Source organism: Dreissena polymorpha, chromosome 1, assembly GCF_020536995.1.
Source record: "Dreissena polymorpha isolate Duluth1 chromosome 1, UMN_Dpol_1.0, whole genome shotgun sequence".
In the NCBI taxonomy this organism is placed as follows: Eukaryota; Metazoa; Mollusca; class Bivalvia; order Myida; family Dreissenidae; genus Dreissena; species Dreissena polymorpha.
Window position 1 is genome coordinate 74,490,082 of NC_068355.1, and position 18,560 is coordinate 74,508,641.

At 33.9% G+C, this 18,560-nt stretch overlaps 1 protein-coding gene across 1 annotated transcript; it reads right to left on the reverse strand.

The window, feature by feature from the left end:
- Positions 1-24: 24 nt before the first annotated feature.
- LOC127835409 (uncharacterized) lies at positions 25-14,092 on the reverse strand. The gene is made up of 11 exons (XM_052361836.1): positions 13,746-14,092; positions 13,179-13,242; positions 11,830-11,905; positions 10,140-10,209; positions 9,692-9,840; positions 9,224-9,476; positions 8,204-8,267; positions 6,848-6,923; positions 5,534-5,603; positions 4,572-4,720; positions 25-4,343 (listed from the first exon to the last, which is right to left on the reverse strand). Exons 1-11 carry the CDS (start codon positions 13,782-13,784, stop codon positions 4,070-4,072), a joined length of 1,284 nt encoding a protein of 427 aa, XP_052217796.1. The 5' UTR covers positions 13,785-14,092; the 3' UTR covers positions 25-4,069.
- Between the last annotated feature and the right edge of the window lie 4,468 nt (positions 14,093-18,560).

The following is an 18,560-nucleotide window of genomic DNA, read 5'->3' on the forward strand; positions in this document are numbered from 1 at the left end:
TTTATTGGCAAAAAGAAGATAATTTATGTCTCGTTTAATTTCAGTTAAAACATTCATGATTATATAGACATTCTAAGCACAACTAACAATTATTCTTACATTTTTTAAATAAAGTGAATTCTGTAAAATAGTCAGTTTGAACGTTCAACCATAAAACATATGGCTTTAACAACACACATATTCTAACATACATTAACAATTACATTCAGCATCGCAAAAACAGTCAACCTGATTATGTTATGTGTTAACATTAAGTACAACAATTTAATAACAGTTTTTACTATAGATTAATGTAAAAGTTAAATACAATAAAATAACAATTACGTACGAACAACACTTTCGGAAAACGCATTAAAGACGTTTCGAACTCATGTACGTGAGCAGGTATTTCCCCGGGGGGGGGGGGGGGTAACTTCCTATATTAGGGTATATAGGGGTGTGCCGGTTATATGGGGTGCGTTTTTCGACTAAAATTATAGATATGGGTATGTTTTTGAGCATCTAAGTATAGATATGGGTATTGAAATCAGAAATGTGCGTGTATATAAATGTTTATAGATTTGAAAGTATCAGTAACAAAATGGGTATGATAAATTTCATTCTTGTATATAAATGGGTATCAAAAAGTTAATTTCAAATATGAAATTTACAAATAACCATATAATAGCAAATTCAATAAGTATACTGTATTGATATGATATAGATTAAAATTCTAGTATGAAATGTGTCCACTTTATCAAATTCTAGTATTGCAATGGGTCCAGTTTATAAAATTTCTTGTATTGAAGTGAGTCCACTTTCTCAAAGGTATCCTATACAAATGGGTCTGCTTTTTCAAAAATCTTGTATCAAAATGCGTCTACTTTATCAGAGTTCCGGTATAAAAATGGGTCACATTTCGTTAGTCTCAGTGGGACACCCCTACCCTAAAATTTGAGAAGTTACCCCCCCCCCCGGGGGGTATTTCACAACCTGTTATTTAAATAACAATATATACATATATAAATATTTACTTGAATACATTATATGCAAATAATACATTTTTTCGCTTACTGCACATTAACATTGAACACATTGTCAGTGTTGTATCACTATCACAAGGGGGAGAGTACATGCTTCTTGTTGAAGGCTAAGTTATTTGAACTAACCCCGTAAATCCCGCGTAATGTATCCAATAGTATACCTTCACATTGCAGCAACCCTTATAGATAGATATCCATACACAGATGCAGAGGAGTCATGCGCGTAAGCAAATCTTTTTTATAAATACACATTTTAAGAGATTTTATGGTGGACCAATATGGTAAATGGAATAATAATGTGGGGGTCAGACATGCCGTAAAGGCCTTAATAACAACGTGTTTGTTTTAACACTCTCTGCCAACAAATCCGTTGTTAAATAACACATAACATAACATAACGTTTATCCGGCATTAAATAGCATATTGCAAATTTATAGCCTATACACAGTATGTGTTTGAGATAGTAAAGACATGGTACATGTATTTGAGAAGTACAACACATACAAATACAAATAGTGGGTAAAACAAAAAACGAAAAAAAGCATGTCAAAATCACTCAAAGAATAGAATCAATAAGTCATTTACATAATGAATATATAATTTCGGTGGTGAATTTCATTTACAAAAAAAAAGTTCTCATTGTTTAAATGATCGATATTTTAAATGCTGGATACAATTAAAAATTTAAAAATTGTTCAATTACACAGACTTTGTTAAGTTACATTATTTCGTAATGCTTATGTTAAAATTACCAAAAATAATGAGAAGATTTATTTAATCATTTAGCATTAAACATATGTTTGCTGTCTCTTTTATGTAAATTGAATATTCTAATTGATAATGATAACAAAACAATTACCTTTAGAATATTCTAATTGATAATGATAACAATACAATTAGATTAGAAGTGATCTTCTTCATCACAAATAGTTAACATAATATAAAATAATCGCACAAGTTGATCACTTTTACTCTATCCAATACAGTCGTTCGATCACCTTAATATTTTAAACAATAGGCAAAAGGAAATAATAATCATAGTTAATACGATTCACTTATTATTGTATCTGTTTTAATAGACATACAAAAATGAAGGCGTTTACAGCATATATGTTATACTACTTTTCATTTGACCTTAGTTTAGGGCAAAATAAACATATTTTGATAGGTTATTTAGTTCCTTTGTTGGTTTTGATGACATTATCATTTCGAATTTGTTCAATGTTGGCCAATGACGAAAGTATGGTTTTAGGTACTGTTGTCTAATTTCTTTATATAGAGGGCATACTATTAAAAAGTGAAATTCGCTTTCTATAGCATTCATATTGCAGAAAATACACTTCCTATTTTCTTTTGGTATGTTTTCATGACGACCTTTTTCTATGGCTAGATTATGTGCAGAGATTCTGAATTGTGTAAGTAATATTCTAAATTTATTGTTATTAATACATTTTAAATATTTTTCCGTTTAAAAGTCATATTTGAAATATCGGAATGCAGACAGTCTATTTGAGTTGTTTATATTTGAGAACCAAGTCTGTTTATATATATCCAAAATTCGATTTGTTATTATTTATAGCTGGTATTCGTTTGGGGTATGCGTATTTTGTTGCGTCCATATGGTAGCTAATCCAATGTGTTTGAGTAGTTCTTTGATCTGATAAGCCCAGTTCTTGCCGGCATATGTATTATTACGTTCAGCATCGCTCTTAAGCAGATTATAAATAGATTTTGTCAGTATGTTGTTGTTCGGATCAATGATTTTTACCCAGTATTGAACTAATGTCAATTGGCGTTTTAAATACATTGGATATCTGTCTAGTTCCCCGTAAAGTCCGTCTAGGTTTGTGGATTTTCTAACTATCTTACGAAGAAATTTACAATGTATGCGTTCGATATCTTTTCCTTCATTAAAGCCCCATGTTTCGGCTGCGTAATTTAATTTGGACCCAACTAAACTGTCAAACAGTCTGTAGTTAATTCATGTTGATTAAATACTGTAAACAAAATGTGTAATGCGAATTGTGAATGTTGAGCGATATGTTTTTGCGTACGGTTCCAGTCTCCGTTTTTGTAAAGATTTACCCCTTTTTAAATGTTTCAGCGTACTGTCTCGACAATGGTCAAACTGCAATGAACATAAGCAGTGTTGATAAATACACCATGCCTCGCTTGTTGTAATTGTCCTCTTCCCTTAATACACAGATGTAGAAGAATATGTCGATTGCACATGTGGGCTGAGAGAATAAGACCAGCTATTTAAAGCGTGAACAAAACACTAAGTGAAATACCGTTGAACAGATAGGATATGCCATTAAATAGCATAACCGCCGTACTCAAACATTTCAGTTACAAGTAAATTAAACAATAAATCCGTTAAAATATTGGCAGGATTCCTGGTCCTTATTTACCACAGGCGAAAGTGGATCAAACTTTGAACAGAGATAAACTTGTGTAGAAAATGTTTGTGTCGTATGTACCGATATACACTTTACACTAAATTTTACCGCTGACTGTCCTGGCACGAGTAAGTTGTTCACGCAAGTCTGTGTTTCAATATTCATTTTTTATAATGAATAACAAGATGTTCTATGTGTATACTAATAGCTCGCTGGTATAGATGTCCCAACATTAGCTGTGTATATGTTTCCAGCATTCATAGTAATGAATAAATAACATTCAAACATGACAAACGTAAGTATATGTTTACCATTATGAGATAGATATATCTGTGTATGTTGCTATTTGATGTGTTTAGTTAAAGCGTCAATAGTATATAGGGGTTGTAGGTTCGTTAACTATTTCCAGTATGCCGCCCAATTATTGTTTATTAGTATTATTAACCTCACATCCAGTTTGACGCGTCCATGTATATTTTGTTTTTGTTTTCGCACACTTAACCCTCAGAACTTCAGCACTAAAAGATATGCACAGCTTATATTTTTTCCGAAGCCAATTATTGGTTTCGTTGACTTCAGAATACTGTGGTGTTGTCTTTTTCTATCCAAGCTAAAATCATTATTACAAAAAATCTGCTTCGAGCCACCTCAATCAATCGGTGTTTCTCCATTCGGGTTTAATGTTTCTGAATGTGGATCTGACGTTAGCGCTGTATACATTTTCCTAACGTCAGCTCTCTCAAACTGATCCTTAATCATATCTATCCAGATATCCATTGATCCTGGGAGAGCGTTAAATACAGTGCAGTGAACGATTGCTTCTTCAATAAGCTTTTTTACCAAACTGGCCTGAAATCGCTCGAATCCCAAATCGCCTAACGATCGAAGAATCCGTGTTATACGCCGGTAATTGTGTGATGACCTAAAACAAACGTTTAAAGATGTTAGAAATTATAACAACCGTGTCTCGATGTATTTCAGTCCATTGGTGTGATATGGAATTTGACGTTGTTTAAGTTTTTCTAGTATATTGTGTAGTTCATGGTTTAAAATAATGATCTTCTTGTTTTGGATTATCATTTTATCAACGAAAAACTACATTATTTTATTGTCAATTGTATCCGAAAAAAAGTAGACGAAACAAATTTACCTGTTTAGATTTTGAAGTCGCTCATGCCAGAACTGGTGTCTGTGAAGTTCCCCGTTTACTTCATCTGCAATCTTGAAGCCATAGAAGTCTACCATCATATCATAGGCCCTATAGACTCTGGATCGCATAACCTCGTCTTCTCGTATAGCCTATACACAACAGAGAATCAAGTCAAGTCAAGTTAATTTTATTTACAAAGTCGGATACACAAACAAGTAACATAAGCTCTAATGCGCTTTTTAAACCGAATCGGGGCACAAAAGGTCAACATGTTAGCAAATTCGAAGATTCGACCTTTAAAGCGAAGATAATACAAGAAAAGAAAGAGAATTAACCGACGTAAATTAATTAACGGTAAAATGTGTACACAACTTCAAATTAAAGTATACCACCGTTAACACAATTATCATCAGCAGCAGTAACAGTCACATAATCTACAGCGTAAACATCATTATAACTTAGGACATCTTTAGAATCGATTGTGTTTTTACAAAATTCATAGAAGTGACAATTTCAAAACTTCGTAATTCTATGAGTTTTCTCTCCGAATGATCCTGCTCGATATTTACATCTTTTATTTTGTAAATGTTCAATTTCACAACATCAAAATGTCACAGTATGTGATGAACATATGCAAACAAGTCTGGCATATTTCTAAATGTGGTTTAGGTAAAATGTTTCCAAACGTAAAGGTCGGATGGATTCATAAAAAATATTATAATCAAATTAATGGTAAACAAATTTTTTTTAAACTTAATTCATGTTCAAAACATATTGGTATTATTATCTTATGTTACCTAGGAGCTGATTTACAAAAGCAACAATAAGCAATTGTAAAAAATACAGCACAAATATCTGAAAAACTCAAATCAGAAGTTTGTTTCGTTCAAGGCCTGATTATGCTTTGTCGAGTAAATCACATACACGATTATTTTTTCTTTTTTTTTGTTTTTGTTTTGTACCTTTGCTTCGTTCTCGCGCAACGGTTTAGCTGAGCTGTTGCTTTGGCTGGCCTCAGGTATCGGGAACAACCTATGTGAGTATCACTAGGAATTGATTGTATAAACATTGACATGAACAGGCTATGCGGGTATCACTAGGACTTAATTGAATAAACATTGACATGAACAACCTATGTATCACTAGGAATTAATTGTATAAACATTGACATGAACAAACTATGTGAGTATCACTAGGAATTAATTGTATAAACATTGACATGAACAGCCTATGTGAGTATTACGAGGAATTACTTGTATAAACATTGACATGAACAACCTATGTGAGTATCACTAGGAATTAATTATATAAACATTGACATGAACAACCTATGTATCACTAGGAATTAATTGTATAAACATTGACATGAACAACCTATGTGAGTATCACTGGGACTTAATTGTATAAACATTGACATGAACAATCTATGTGAGTATAACTAGGAATTAATTGTATAAACATTGACATGAACAACCTATGTGAGTATCACTAGGAATTAATTATATAAACATTCACATGAACAGCCTATGTAAGTATTACTAGGAATTCATTGTATAAACATTGAAATGAAAAGCCTGTGTAAGTATCACTATGAATTTATTGTATAAACATTGACATGAACAACCTATGTGAGTAACACTAGGAATTTATTGTTTAAACATTGACATGGGCAACCTATGTGAGTATCACTAGGAATTAATTGTATAAACATTGACATAAACAGCCGATGTGAGTATCACTCGGAATTAATGGTATAAACATTTACATGAACAACCTATGTGAGTATCAATAGGAATTAATTGTATAAACATTGACACGAACAACCTATGTGAGTAAAAACAACGCAGCGAAATATAGTGCATTGACATAAACAACCTATGTGAGTGTCACTATGAATTAATTGTTTAAACATTGACATGAACAACATATGTGAGTAACACTAGGAAATAATTTTTTAAACATTGACATGAACAACTTATGTGAGTAACACAAGCACTTAATTGTATAAACATTGACGCCTAAGTATGTTTGGACCAGTAAATACTTGTCAATCAGGCATTGGTTTGACCAGAATCCATGGCTGCATAAAGTATATGGTAAACAATATATGATTATTAGCAACACACTCGACCGATGTACGAGAATTAAAGAATCTGTAAGCTATTCAGACGCTTTACGGAACATTTCTATGAACTGAATCGGTGTTTTAATTTACTTAATATTTTCTTCTTGGTGTTTTATGTTTATGTGAAAAGAAGTTAGAACACACTTCTTACCACTGAATATATGCATGGTCGTTTTCTAGCTTACGGTAGTCGCCTTTCCACGTCAACATCTCTTCAATACACGCACCTGAACAGTAGGATTAACATGTGATAATCAACGGCATTGGCACAACTGGATTTCTCACGATGGCATTTCAAACAACAATGTACACGTGACGCATTTGCAAGACAATTTATTCCCGCTAAAATTTTATTCCGTTTCAATATTGTGTGGCTTAGAACTCTGATAATGTACATGCGTTCTGGTTATTGCCAATGGTAAGGCTACAGTTCTAAAATGAAAGATACTTTTTTTGGTTCAAGCAGTAGAAAGCTTAATAAAATTAAAGGGACTTTTTTACAGGTTTTGGCATGTATTGAAGTTTGTCATCACATGCTTTATATTGATAAATGTAAACATTGGATCTCAACAGCTCCATTAAAAAAACAACACTAAAATAAAAGAAAAAAAAGTAACCCTCAACTGGGCTCGAACCTTTGATCCCTGGAGTAAACGTTTAACGCTTAGACCACTCGGCCATCCGGGCTCATACCATGAGTAATGCATTTTATTAGTTATATAAGCAATCATCGTAATGTCACAACATATAACAACAAGAACACAAGAACAAAACTTTTCAAATTATTCAAGCGTTTCGCGTTGCAACGCTTCATAATTTTCAGGATTTTCAATCGTCAAACAAGAGATGTGTTTGTCAGAAACACAATGCCCCCTATTGCGCCGCTTTGAAGCCATAAATTTGACCTTTGGCCTTGAACGATGGCCTTGACCTTTAGCCACTCAAAATGCAGCTCCATGAGATACCCATGAATGCCAAATATAAAGTTGCTATCTTCAATATTCAAACAGTTATGACCAAAGTTTTAGGAACACAAAATACAATGATATTTGACCTTTGACCTTGACCTTGACTTTTCACCACTCAAAATGTGCAGCTCCATGAGATACACATGAATGTCAAATGTGAAGTTGCTATCTTCAAAATTGCAAAAGTTATAAAACTTTAACCAAGGTTAAAGTTTGTGACACACACAAACAATGACTGACTGACACAATGACAGACAGACAGACAGGCCAAAAACAATATACCCCCGATCTTTCGATCCGGGGGCATACAAATGAAATGCCTATACTGGATATTTTAGAGCATGGATAATGTTCAGATTACTGTTTCCTCACAAATATAATAACTATTAAAAATTTACAAATCTGATTCAATTTTGTTTACTTTTGTCAATTTCCAAAACGTGAAAAGGTATCTTTAACATTACACGCTATTAAAGGGTTTGTAAATGAACTACATAAGTAAGTTGATAGTAGGATAATTAGGATTATATCTGTTTAACCTGGATAGGGTCTTGAATGAATTTCGTTCCTGTAGAATTTGAGATTGGCATTCTTTACTTCGACCTGAAAATAATTGTGTCACACAGTAAAGTACGATACCTTCTTATAGAAACACAGTTGTAATATATTTTAGCCGTGCTCTGTGAAAAAGGGGTTTAATGCATGTGCGTAGTGTCGTCCCAGATTAGCCTGGGCAGTCCGCACAGGCTTATCAGGGACGACACTTTCCACATAAACTGGATTTTTGCTAAGAAGGAAATTTCTGTAAACGAAAAATTCCATAAAAGCGCAAAGTGTCGTCCCTAAATAGCATGTGCGGCTTGCACAGGCTATTCTGGGAGACTTTTTACCCATATGCATTAGACCGCTTTTCACAGAGCACGGCTCCTTTACTTATTATGATAGAATCATGTAAGTTGCAATTTGACGTAAGACCCAGCGTGATTGTACGATGAGAGATTTGTTTATGAATCGCTTGAAAGTTATCTTTATAACTGGAAGCTTCAGCTGCTGTTACACTTTCTTGGGCATTATTCACTGTTAAGGCCAGAAACATTTTTTAAACAAAAAGTATGATCAGGATTGCTAAGACAAATAATAATGTGATCAGGTGTCATTCATGTCCGATCTGGGTAAATAAAAAACAAAATAGGATCAATATTGATGTACATGTATGTATTACTCAACAGTCGAACATTGTTCGTGTGAATCGAAATACAGTCTGAGGGATTGCTTAATTCGAGTATGCTCTCGCTTTAAAAAAGACTCGATATGCATTGTCATTATTCCATTCTTAAAATTCTCAAGAATAGTTTTAATGATCGTGTATTGCGCATTGTGTTTACAAAACATTTTTTCAACGATATTTTAAACGGATAAGTATTAAGTACGACATTTAAAACCACGGTATATATGAATTCACAACAGTGTCTTTTATTCTAAAGAATGGCGTTTTAAACACGGGCCCAAGTGTGCCAACATAGACCGATAAAGCAGACAAATAATAAAGAAAGTTACACCTGTTTTTCGGGCATCGTGTAGTCCTGGCCCGAGTTCAGTTCCCTGTACCGCATCCCAACTTCAGCTCTCGCAGAATCATCTTTGATGGAATTAACCCAATGCATCATAGGGCCTCTGGCACATTTAGGTATAGTCTTCCATACGATGGCTTCCTCCATCAGTCTTAAGACAAACTTGGCCTGATAGTGATCAAAGCCCAGCTCGCCCAATGACCTTATTATTCGAGTGATTCGCCGATAATTGTGCTTCGATCTAAAATCAATCAGATTATTTTATGTTTCTTAATCGTACAAAGATGTTTGGTGATTCATATGTGCTCTGTTTTTTACGTATTAATTTGTGCTTCTGCAATTGAGCGTCCGAAACGGATATTGGAATAATGGACATTCGAATATTTGCTGGCGCCGTTCAGCGCAATTATGATGAGGGGACTATTTTAATATCTAAAGGATACAATTCTGAGCTACCTGTTCAGATGCTCCAAACGCTCACGATAATTGTGTCTTCTTGCCAGTGTTCCGTCCCCACTGTCAACTAGCTGGAAGCCGTAGAAGTCCAACATCATATCGTAGGCTCCAGCCACACGCTTCTTCAGTTCTGCGTCTTCGCGTATAGCCTAGCAATTGAAAATTCATTTGAGTCGCGTTCTAAGAAAACTGGGCATAATGCATGTGCGTAAAGTGTCGTCCCAGATTTGCCTGTGCAGTCCGCACAGGCTAATCAGGGACGGCACTTTCCGCCTAAAATGGATTTTTGCTAAAAAGAAACTTCATTTAAACGAAAAATGTTATAAAAGCGGAAAGTGTCGTCTCTTATTAGAGACTTTACTTATAGTTAAATGACAGCAAGTAGCATCAAAACTGTTGGTTGGAATGCTTCATTTGTATAAAATAAACGACGTGAAGGTTTCAATACTTTGGCTTCCTCCTCGTATAGCGGTTGAGAAGAACTGTTACTGTTACTTCGTTCAGGTAAAGGGAATAACCTGCAAATAAACCCATTACCATTATTAATTTGTACAAGTAGATTCCTAAAAAAAATACAGAGTCGGTGAAAGCAGCTACCTATGCTAAAATATTCAAATAATTCAGTAGTTTGTACAACTTACAGTCAAACATATATCGAATAACAGAGCACGACATCATGCTAAATTCGTCTGCATAATGTGTGTTGTTTATGTACTTTCAAATCTGACTATAACCTGTAAGCATCAATAATGTCTTGCATCGTCAGCAAGTAACGTTATACTTAGATTTCGTAACATATGGTCGCCTTCAACATGATTTCATATCTAATATCCGCTTCCACTTTGTAATTTTACAAAAAGTAATTATGACTCATAATATGAGACGGTATGTTTTTGTGTATTTTAGAATAAATGATAAACGTCCTGGCATCAAGTTTTGAGCGACTTAACAGCTGATTTTTTGCAACAACCATTATTTATCCAAGTTTTCGAGTCCATTAAATCGTATGCTTGAAATATCAATGTTTGCACCTCTGAATAATCAATAATATCCTTATTTGCAGGCGTTTTATAAACCGCCTAAACAACGCTGTCCAACTGACAGTTGTATCAAACAGTGATTCTTTTGACAGTAAAGTTGTGACCTTTACCTCATGGTCAGCGTTAAGCCATCTTTCGCCAGGCAAGTTTTATGGTAAGCGAGCTGGTATGTGCCTTTTCTTACCTATTTTAACAAAATTTCACGGCAATCCTTCAAATAACATATGATATATGTAGTGGACACGAATTACGGGCACACAGTATCAAGAGGTTAGCCTATTAGCCTTGACGTTGAGCAGACATGGATGGCACATGCTTTTAGCACATCCTCAAAATGAACTAAAAATTTAAGCACACAAATATTCAAATGGCGGCTCGAGTATTTGAATTCTAATGATACATCGACCTTGGTCATATTTGACTGATTAATGCCTTGTGCAAATTGTCTCAATTACCTCAACATTTGGGTCAAGTTTCATGAAAATCATCCAAATAACATATGATATGAAGCGGATACAAAATATATTATTAAACATTTAACCCTTACGTTTGACCTTGATCCGGATTCGTTTACTCATTCATTCAGCTCATTGCGTAAATAACAGAAAGAATTGATCTAAATCCCATGCACGTCGTTAAAATTTTATAGGAGATACGAAGCAGAATTTGATAATGAAGGCTCAAAATTGACCTTGAGTACGCGTGACAGACTCATTCCGCCTGCAAAATTACCTAATTACAAAATATTGAGACGAGACTAATACAATCCTTCAAAGGCTACATATGGAGTGGAGCGACCAGTAATAAGTATTTTATAAACAAACTGACGAACTGACCAAGAGTATTATATCAACCAAGCCCAATTTGCGGATTGGGATAAACAAGTTGTATAAAAAAAAACGTTTCAGTTATTCTAAATCATTAGGAAATGTTTACTATGTCATTCTGACAGTTAATGTATGATTGATATATATATATATATATATATATATATATATATATATATATATATATATATATATATATATATATATATATATATATATATACGAGTGTATATAATCTACTAGCGGTATATACTTTATCGGTGTTACTTACCACTGAATGTATTCATGATCTGCCTCGAGCTGATCGTAATCACCCTTCCAACGCAACATCTTGTTAATCTTTGTGCCTGTTTATTAAAAACACATGAATTTCTCTTTTAAAACCGAAAGTAGGATTTCTATACGTATACGTCCATTAATTTCGACAAACGCGATTACTTTTAAAACGCAAAAATGCGGATTTCTTCCTTGTTCCACCAGATATATTATAATTGGCATAGATACAATTAAATCTATAGCCTAATTAGCATGTTATTTATTATTTTTTTCAAACGGTACCGCTTTTAAAACCGAAAGTAGGATTTCTATACGTATACGTCAATTTCGACAAACGCGATTATTTCTAAGTTTTAAAGCGCAAAAAGACGGATTTTTACCTTGTTACCACCAGATATATTCTAATTGGCATAGATAAAATTAAAGCTATAGCCTAGTTAGCAAGTAATTTATTATTTTTCAAACTGTACCGTTTTTAAAACCGAAAGTAGGAATATTCGACGTATACGTCCATTTCGACAAATGCGATTCTTTTTAAGTTGTAAAGCGCAAAAAAGACGGATTTCTACTGTATTGTAACCACAAGATATATTCTTATTGGCATAGATTAATTATGTTTCTTATTTATACTCAAATTTACTATGCCAAATAAGTTGTGTGTTGTTCAATAATAGATGCTATCACACTGTTCTGTTCTGTTCATTAAACTACTTTTTAACACAGGTGGATTTATAAGGGAGTGGAAACTGTGCAGAACATCCACAATTTACGTTAGGTAAGATATAGTGGTTTGTATTTTTCACATATTTTTTCATTTTCGTTACAAATATGTTTGTATAATTGCACAATGACACAGTAGAGAAAAGCGAAACCTGCATGTTAGTGATAACAACTTGCTTCTTGGCAGAAAGGTCGAGACAACTACATGTATTATACGATTAATACAATGTGTGGCTATACTTAATACACGTTTATATAACATTTGTTATGCAGTATGATGGTAGCTAAACAATGGGCAAATTTGAATATCGTTCCAATTCCCCCTACGCTTTTATCATTGTATGAGCCTTGTTCTGAGAAACTGGGCTTAATGCATGTGCGTAAAGTGTTGTCCAGATAAGCATGTGCAGTCCGCACAGGCTAATCAGGGACATCACTTTCCGCCTTAACTTGATTTTCGAAAATGAGGGACTTTCTTGAAACTAAAAATACCATAAAAGCGGAAAGTGTTGTCCCTGATTAACCTGTGCGGACTGCACAGACTAATCTGGGACGACACTTTACGGACATGCATAAAGCCCAGTTTTCTCAGAACGCAGCTCTACATACTATGTATATGCATACCTGGCCATGGCCTGGATTTTTTTATATTTCTGTAGAATTTAAGATTGGCATCTTCGGGCTCGTTCTGAAATCAAATCAGCAGTAGATAGTTCCAATCAATAAATGAGGGTCCAATGCTTGACACTGGATGGCCGTATGTAAACACTACCACTAAAACACAACCACTACTAAAAGTGCTACGAATACTATAACTGAGGCTGCGGCTACTTCTGCTGCTACTGTTGACATGGCTGCTGTTACTGCTACTACTGTTACATCTTCTACTATAACTATTCACACTACTACTACTACTACTTCTACTACTACTACTACTACTACTACTACTACTTCTTCTACTACTACTACTACTACTACTACTACTACTACTACCACCACCACCACCACCATCACCACCACCACCACTACTACTACTACTACTACTACTACTACTACTACTATCACTTCCACTTCTTCATCCATTACCTTACCACTACTATTACTACTACAATTTCTGATGTTGTTGCTGCTGCTTATTATACTAAATTATCTTCTTTTACTACTAATCATGTACAGCTTACATCCACATACCTCGTCTGAGAATAGCTGACCCATCATAAGTCTGCGCATCCATGCAAATTTGCCAGTTAAGAACACCTTTTTCCGTTCACCCTATATTCACAAATCTATTATCTTAGATCACACTTACTGTAGTCTTAGCTTTAAATACAGACAAATACTTCTATGTAATTTAATTAATCGTTTTCTCATACACAATATCCAGTTCATTTAATTATATGATCTACTTTTATAAAATGTTAGAGAAGGGGCGTTACAGTACATGTATCACTCCGAATGCAAAACAATCAGTGGACGAGTTCTGCATGATATATTAAGCATGAATAATTTGTGTCATCAATTGATAAACGACATGAAACCGAAAGTAAAAAGGGAGGTAATTTGACAACGGTTACAAATAACTAGAATAATATAAGGCTGGTACCCGGGTTTCTCTGCTGTCAAAAAGTACATGAACGTCTACAAATATGACAGTCGACTCTCAACTTGTAAACATTTGTTTCGAAATGCCAATCAGTCGCTTATTTTTCATTTGATTCGTATTGCAATGGATTAGCAGCCAATCTGTAGATATCATGCCTTGCCCCTTATATCTGAAAATTGCCTGATTACATGTACGTGTGTTCCCCCCCCCCCCCCACACACACACTACTAAATTACAATCTATACCGCAAAGGCAATCATACGAATAAACAGACGACATAACATACTTTTTGTCTTCTAAGTACGTTTTGATTTTTATATAAACAAAGCTTTGTAATATTGAATCACCCAGTGTAACCATGGGTTTGGTCGCATATTCTTTGTTCTACATATTCACTTAATTAGCTATAGCGAATGATTGTTTAATGTTTGTGTTAATATTTTTCCTAATTTGTGTCGTTTCGGAAAATAAATAAAGCATACAATGTTCAGATATAAATTAATTTGCTTATCGTGACTTAAACGAAAACCGTCAATAAGTGTTGGAAAGTTAATGTTGTTGTTTTTTTCAATTTTAAGAAGTTTTAATTTATTTGATGGTTATCCGTGACTATTACATGGTTTCCGGTGTTCATTGGAAAGTATGAAATGTATACTCCAGCGTAAGTCTATCATTTGTAGACGAACCATAACATTATTTTAGTATGTTGATGGTTAATTAGTTGCTTTATCGAATATTTTAAGTGCCGCATATTAAAAATGTGTTAACAACATGAGCAAGACTTTCGTATTTCTATTAGGATGCTATTTACAGAACAAGCACGTGCAAGTGGTAACACACCTTGGCAACCAATCAGAATCATAAGAGCCGAAACAAGATTGTATATGATATAGATAACTACAGGGAGCCTAGTCTAGCTATTTGTCAAAACAACGCCGAGATTTCATTCTTATTTTCAATAATATACCTTTAACTATAGATAGACATATAACTCATGCGTGTTTGGTTGTTGTTGTTGTTTTTTTCACTTCGAAAATTCATAAAGAGTTCCGATTCTACGGATAGAACAATCTCTTGCACAACAGTTTTATTGAATTCATGTATGTGAGAGTATGGAACGACAACTCTGCATGGAGATTGCAGATACCCATGCTAATATTGAAAAAATGGCATTGTTGCTTTCTTGAATGTAATTATTGTATCATTAAATTCATACATACCAGCCGTCTAAAAATAAATGATTTAGTCTGTACTGATTATGTCTTGACGACATTTTGTGTGCGTGTGCGTACGTGCGCGCGCGTGTGTGTATTCGTGTATGTGTTTCATAGTATTTTAACAATTTAGAGCAATATATAGAATTCCAATATCGAACTGGTAATAAACTCTTGACATAAGAATGACTACAAGAACTACTAAATGGCATTGCTCTATACGAGTATAAGTTTAATAGCCATTTGTACATATGTAGAGAGTGTGTTTCTAATAATTACGGAATCTGAAGGTATAAAAAACAAATAAATAATAATAAATCATGTTAGAAATATAGGATCAGGCACGTGTTGTCATATCATACAATAATTTATTAAACGAGTTCAGGAATTGTGTTAGTAAGCGAGCCTTTGAAATTGAAAGACTTTGAAGACATCTCTTACTAGATTCAAGTGTTTAAGGTTTCATTTCCAACCCTACCATACTGATACAACATAAAACCTCACCTGATTGCGAGTAATTCGCAGGCTCCTCAGGTTTTATGCTGATTGCATGTAACCATTTCACTTTTCTTCTGAGAGGGAAATGTTGAAGGCGTTTACAGTTTGTCATTTACTTAAGGCAATAACTTTGTGCAATTTGCCTTAGAGCATTGGAGCATTTAGCTTGTGTTGGTTCCTTTTTGTCGTTTTGTTGAATGAATTTATATTGTCTTGTTTACTTTAAGTCTTTTAACTTATGTCATTTTCATAAAGATATTTACCTTATGACGCGTGCTAAAGGCAATTGATATTATGTTGTTTACCTTATGTAAAAATCTTAAAGCGAGACTATACGATTTTGTTAAATATTTATGAATTTATATAAAATGTGTATGTTTGAATACATCATGGGAATTCAAAATGAATTGACACACATAATCTTCATATCAATACGGCATGTCTTGTGAAACAGCCGTGCTATTTGCTTAAAGGTCAAGGTCAAATTTGCAACTTTAATTAATTGAATATTCCTTACTTATGTTGTCTAGGTACATGTCATGTCAGGTTTTTAATTGTGCAGAGCACTGAGGGAGTGCGTAATCAAATATATTACTCCCTTTAAGGTAAAGATCACAGTTGACACTTTAAGATTTTGCATATTCAGGGTGCAGGATCACGTGACTTTGTGGGGTTCTCCCTTTTATCTTTAAAGCGAGATTATGCGATTTTGTATATGTATTAAATTGTAATATATTGATAAAATATGTTACAATAACACAAAATAGGCAAGAAAAATTATACCTTAAATACGAATCTCATTAAATGCAGCAAAGACAAATTAGCGCCCCGAGCCGATTGTGACGAGCATATTTTCCTAAAATAACCGAAGCATTCGTCTTCTTATTAGGACCAGAGTTGGTGTTCGTGTGTCGTATGAATATATATCGTTACAGGAATTTAAAATGAACCGTTAAACTAAGTTTAGATTCACATCGTACATACATGGTATACATGCTGGCGAATTCGACTGTACAGCCGTTTTCGATTCCAGAATTAAATGTCTGGCTTATTTCGCATTTTTCGACACACGTTCTTCTGAACTTTTATTTTATTTTATATTGAAATTTAAATATAATTAGTTTTTTACACATTTTATATAAATCCACTAATATTTGAAAAAATCGTATAATCTCGCTTTAAAAGATGTATACATGACGGTAAGTGGTACTTTTTTCAAGTAACTTTTTAAATAAATTGTTTTTACGAATTTCAACTAGTGCATAACAGACAGATTTTTATGCTGCTTATTGCAATGTGAAATACATCAGAATTACTTTATTCAATTAGCCTGTCTTCTTGTTCAATAATTCTATTAATACTACATGGTTGTGCTTCACGCAACGTGAAAATGTGTCACCGATTTCAGACATATTCACGAATTTATTCTTTTATCTTAAGACATCGACACGAACTGCAAGAAAAATGCCGTTTATGCACTAAAGATTGTTGCAGATGTGTTTCAATAACTTGAGATATTTGGAAAAAAAGTTCTTAACGGTGTGTTTACATTCCACCCAGCCCGTGTGTAAACACCTGAAAACCCCGTTGATTCTGTATCCTGATATAACTAATATGTATCAAGTGAAAGTACATGTTTGTTCGTCTCATTACCAGAGGTAATCACGTGATAGACAATATGGCGACGTCCGTGCCGAGGCAGATTTTTTTCGCCGTTGTATATCCTTTATTACTTGTATTTATTGTTTAATTACCGCTAACTTTCGAGCCATATCAGCAAGAAAGTTACTAGCGTTTATTTCGTATAAAGATTCGCTATATATCTCGACTTTACTCGCTGCAAAATTTCTTAGCAGGATGACCTAATTATACTCCACGAAGGAAATTTGCGGGAAGTAAAGTCGAGATTTAAAACGAATTTTAATACGAAATAAACGCTTATCACCTTTTTACTGATATGGCTGGAAAGTGAGCGTCATTTAAATTAAATAAAAGTCATAAAGGGAATAAAACGGCGAAAAAATAACTGCCTCGACATGGACGTCGCAATCTTGACTATTACGTGATAACCCCCTCTGATAACGTTGCTGCGTATGATGTGATTTCAAAAAAAAAAGACACAAATGATCCATATTTAATGACAAATGGTGTGTGCAAAACTATATCACCGGCTTTAAAGTGAAGGTCGCACTGGACATTCGAAGTTTGTCCATATTCCCTTGTATTGCTTAAGTCAAAGTTCAAGTTTGTATGTGGTCAAAACCTTTGTCATGTACTATGAGATTTCGTAATAAATCCTCACAAATTATAAATATATGAAAATGTCATCCCGTGTTTCATCCATGTTGCTTGCTTCAAGGATATGGTCACAGTGAACGATTGTGATTTATGCACATTTACTTATGCGTATATGTTGAAAGTGCATGTTCCGATGCAGCTCGTTTATTTGTTGTGCATGGTAGGATTTAAAAAAAAGTATATGACATAAACGATCATCATTTAAAGACAACATGGTGTGCACCAAACTTAGTCACTGTCTTGAAAATTACAGTCATATGGTATATTCTGAGTTAATGTTGTCTTCAAGGTCATTGTTACAGTGGACGCTTGAAATGTTTGCATATTCCGAATATGGTTATAGTGATTATTGATCTTCATATGACTGTCAAGTCTAATTCTTTATAGTGCATT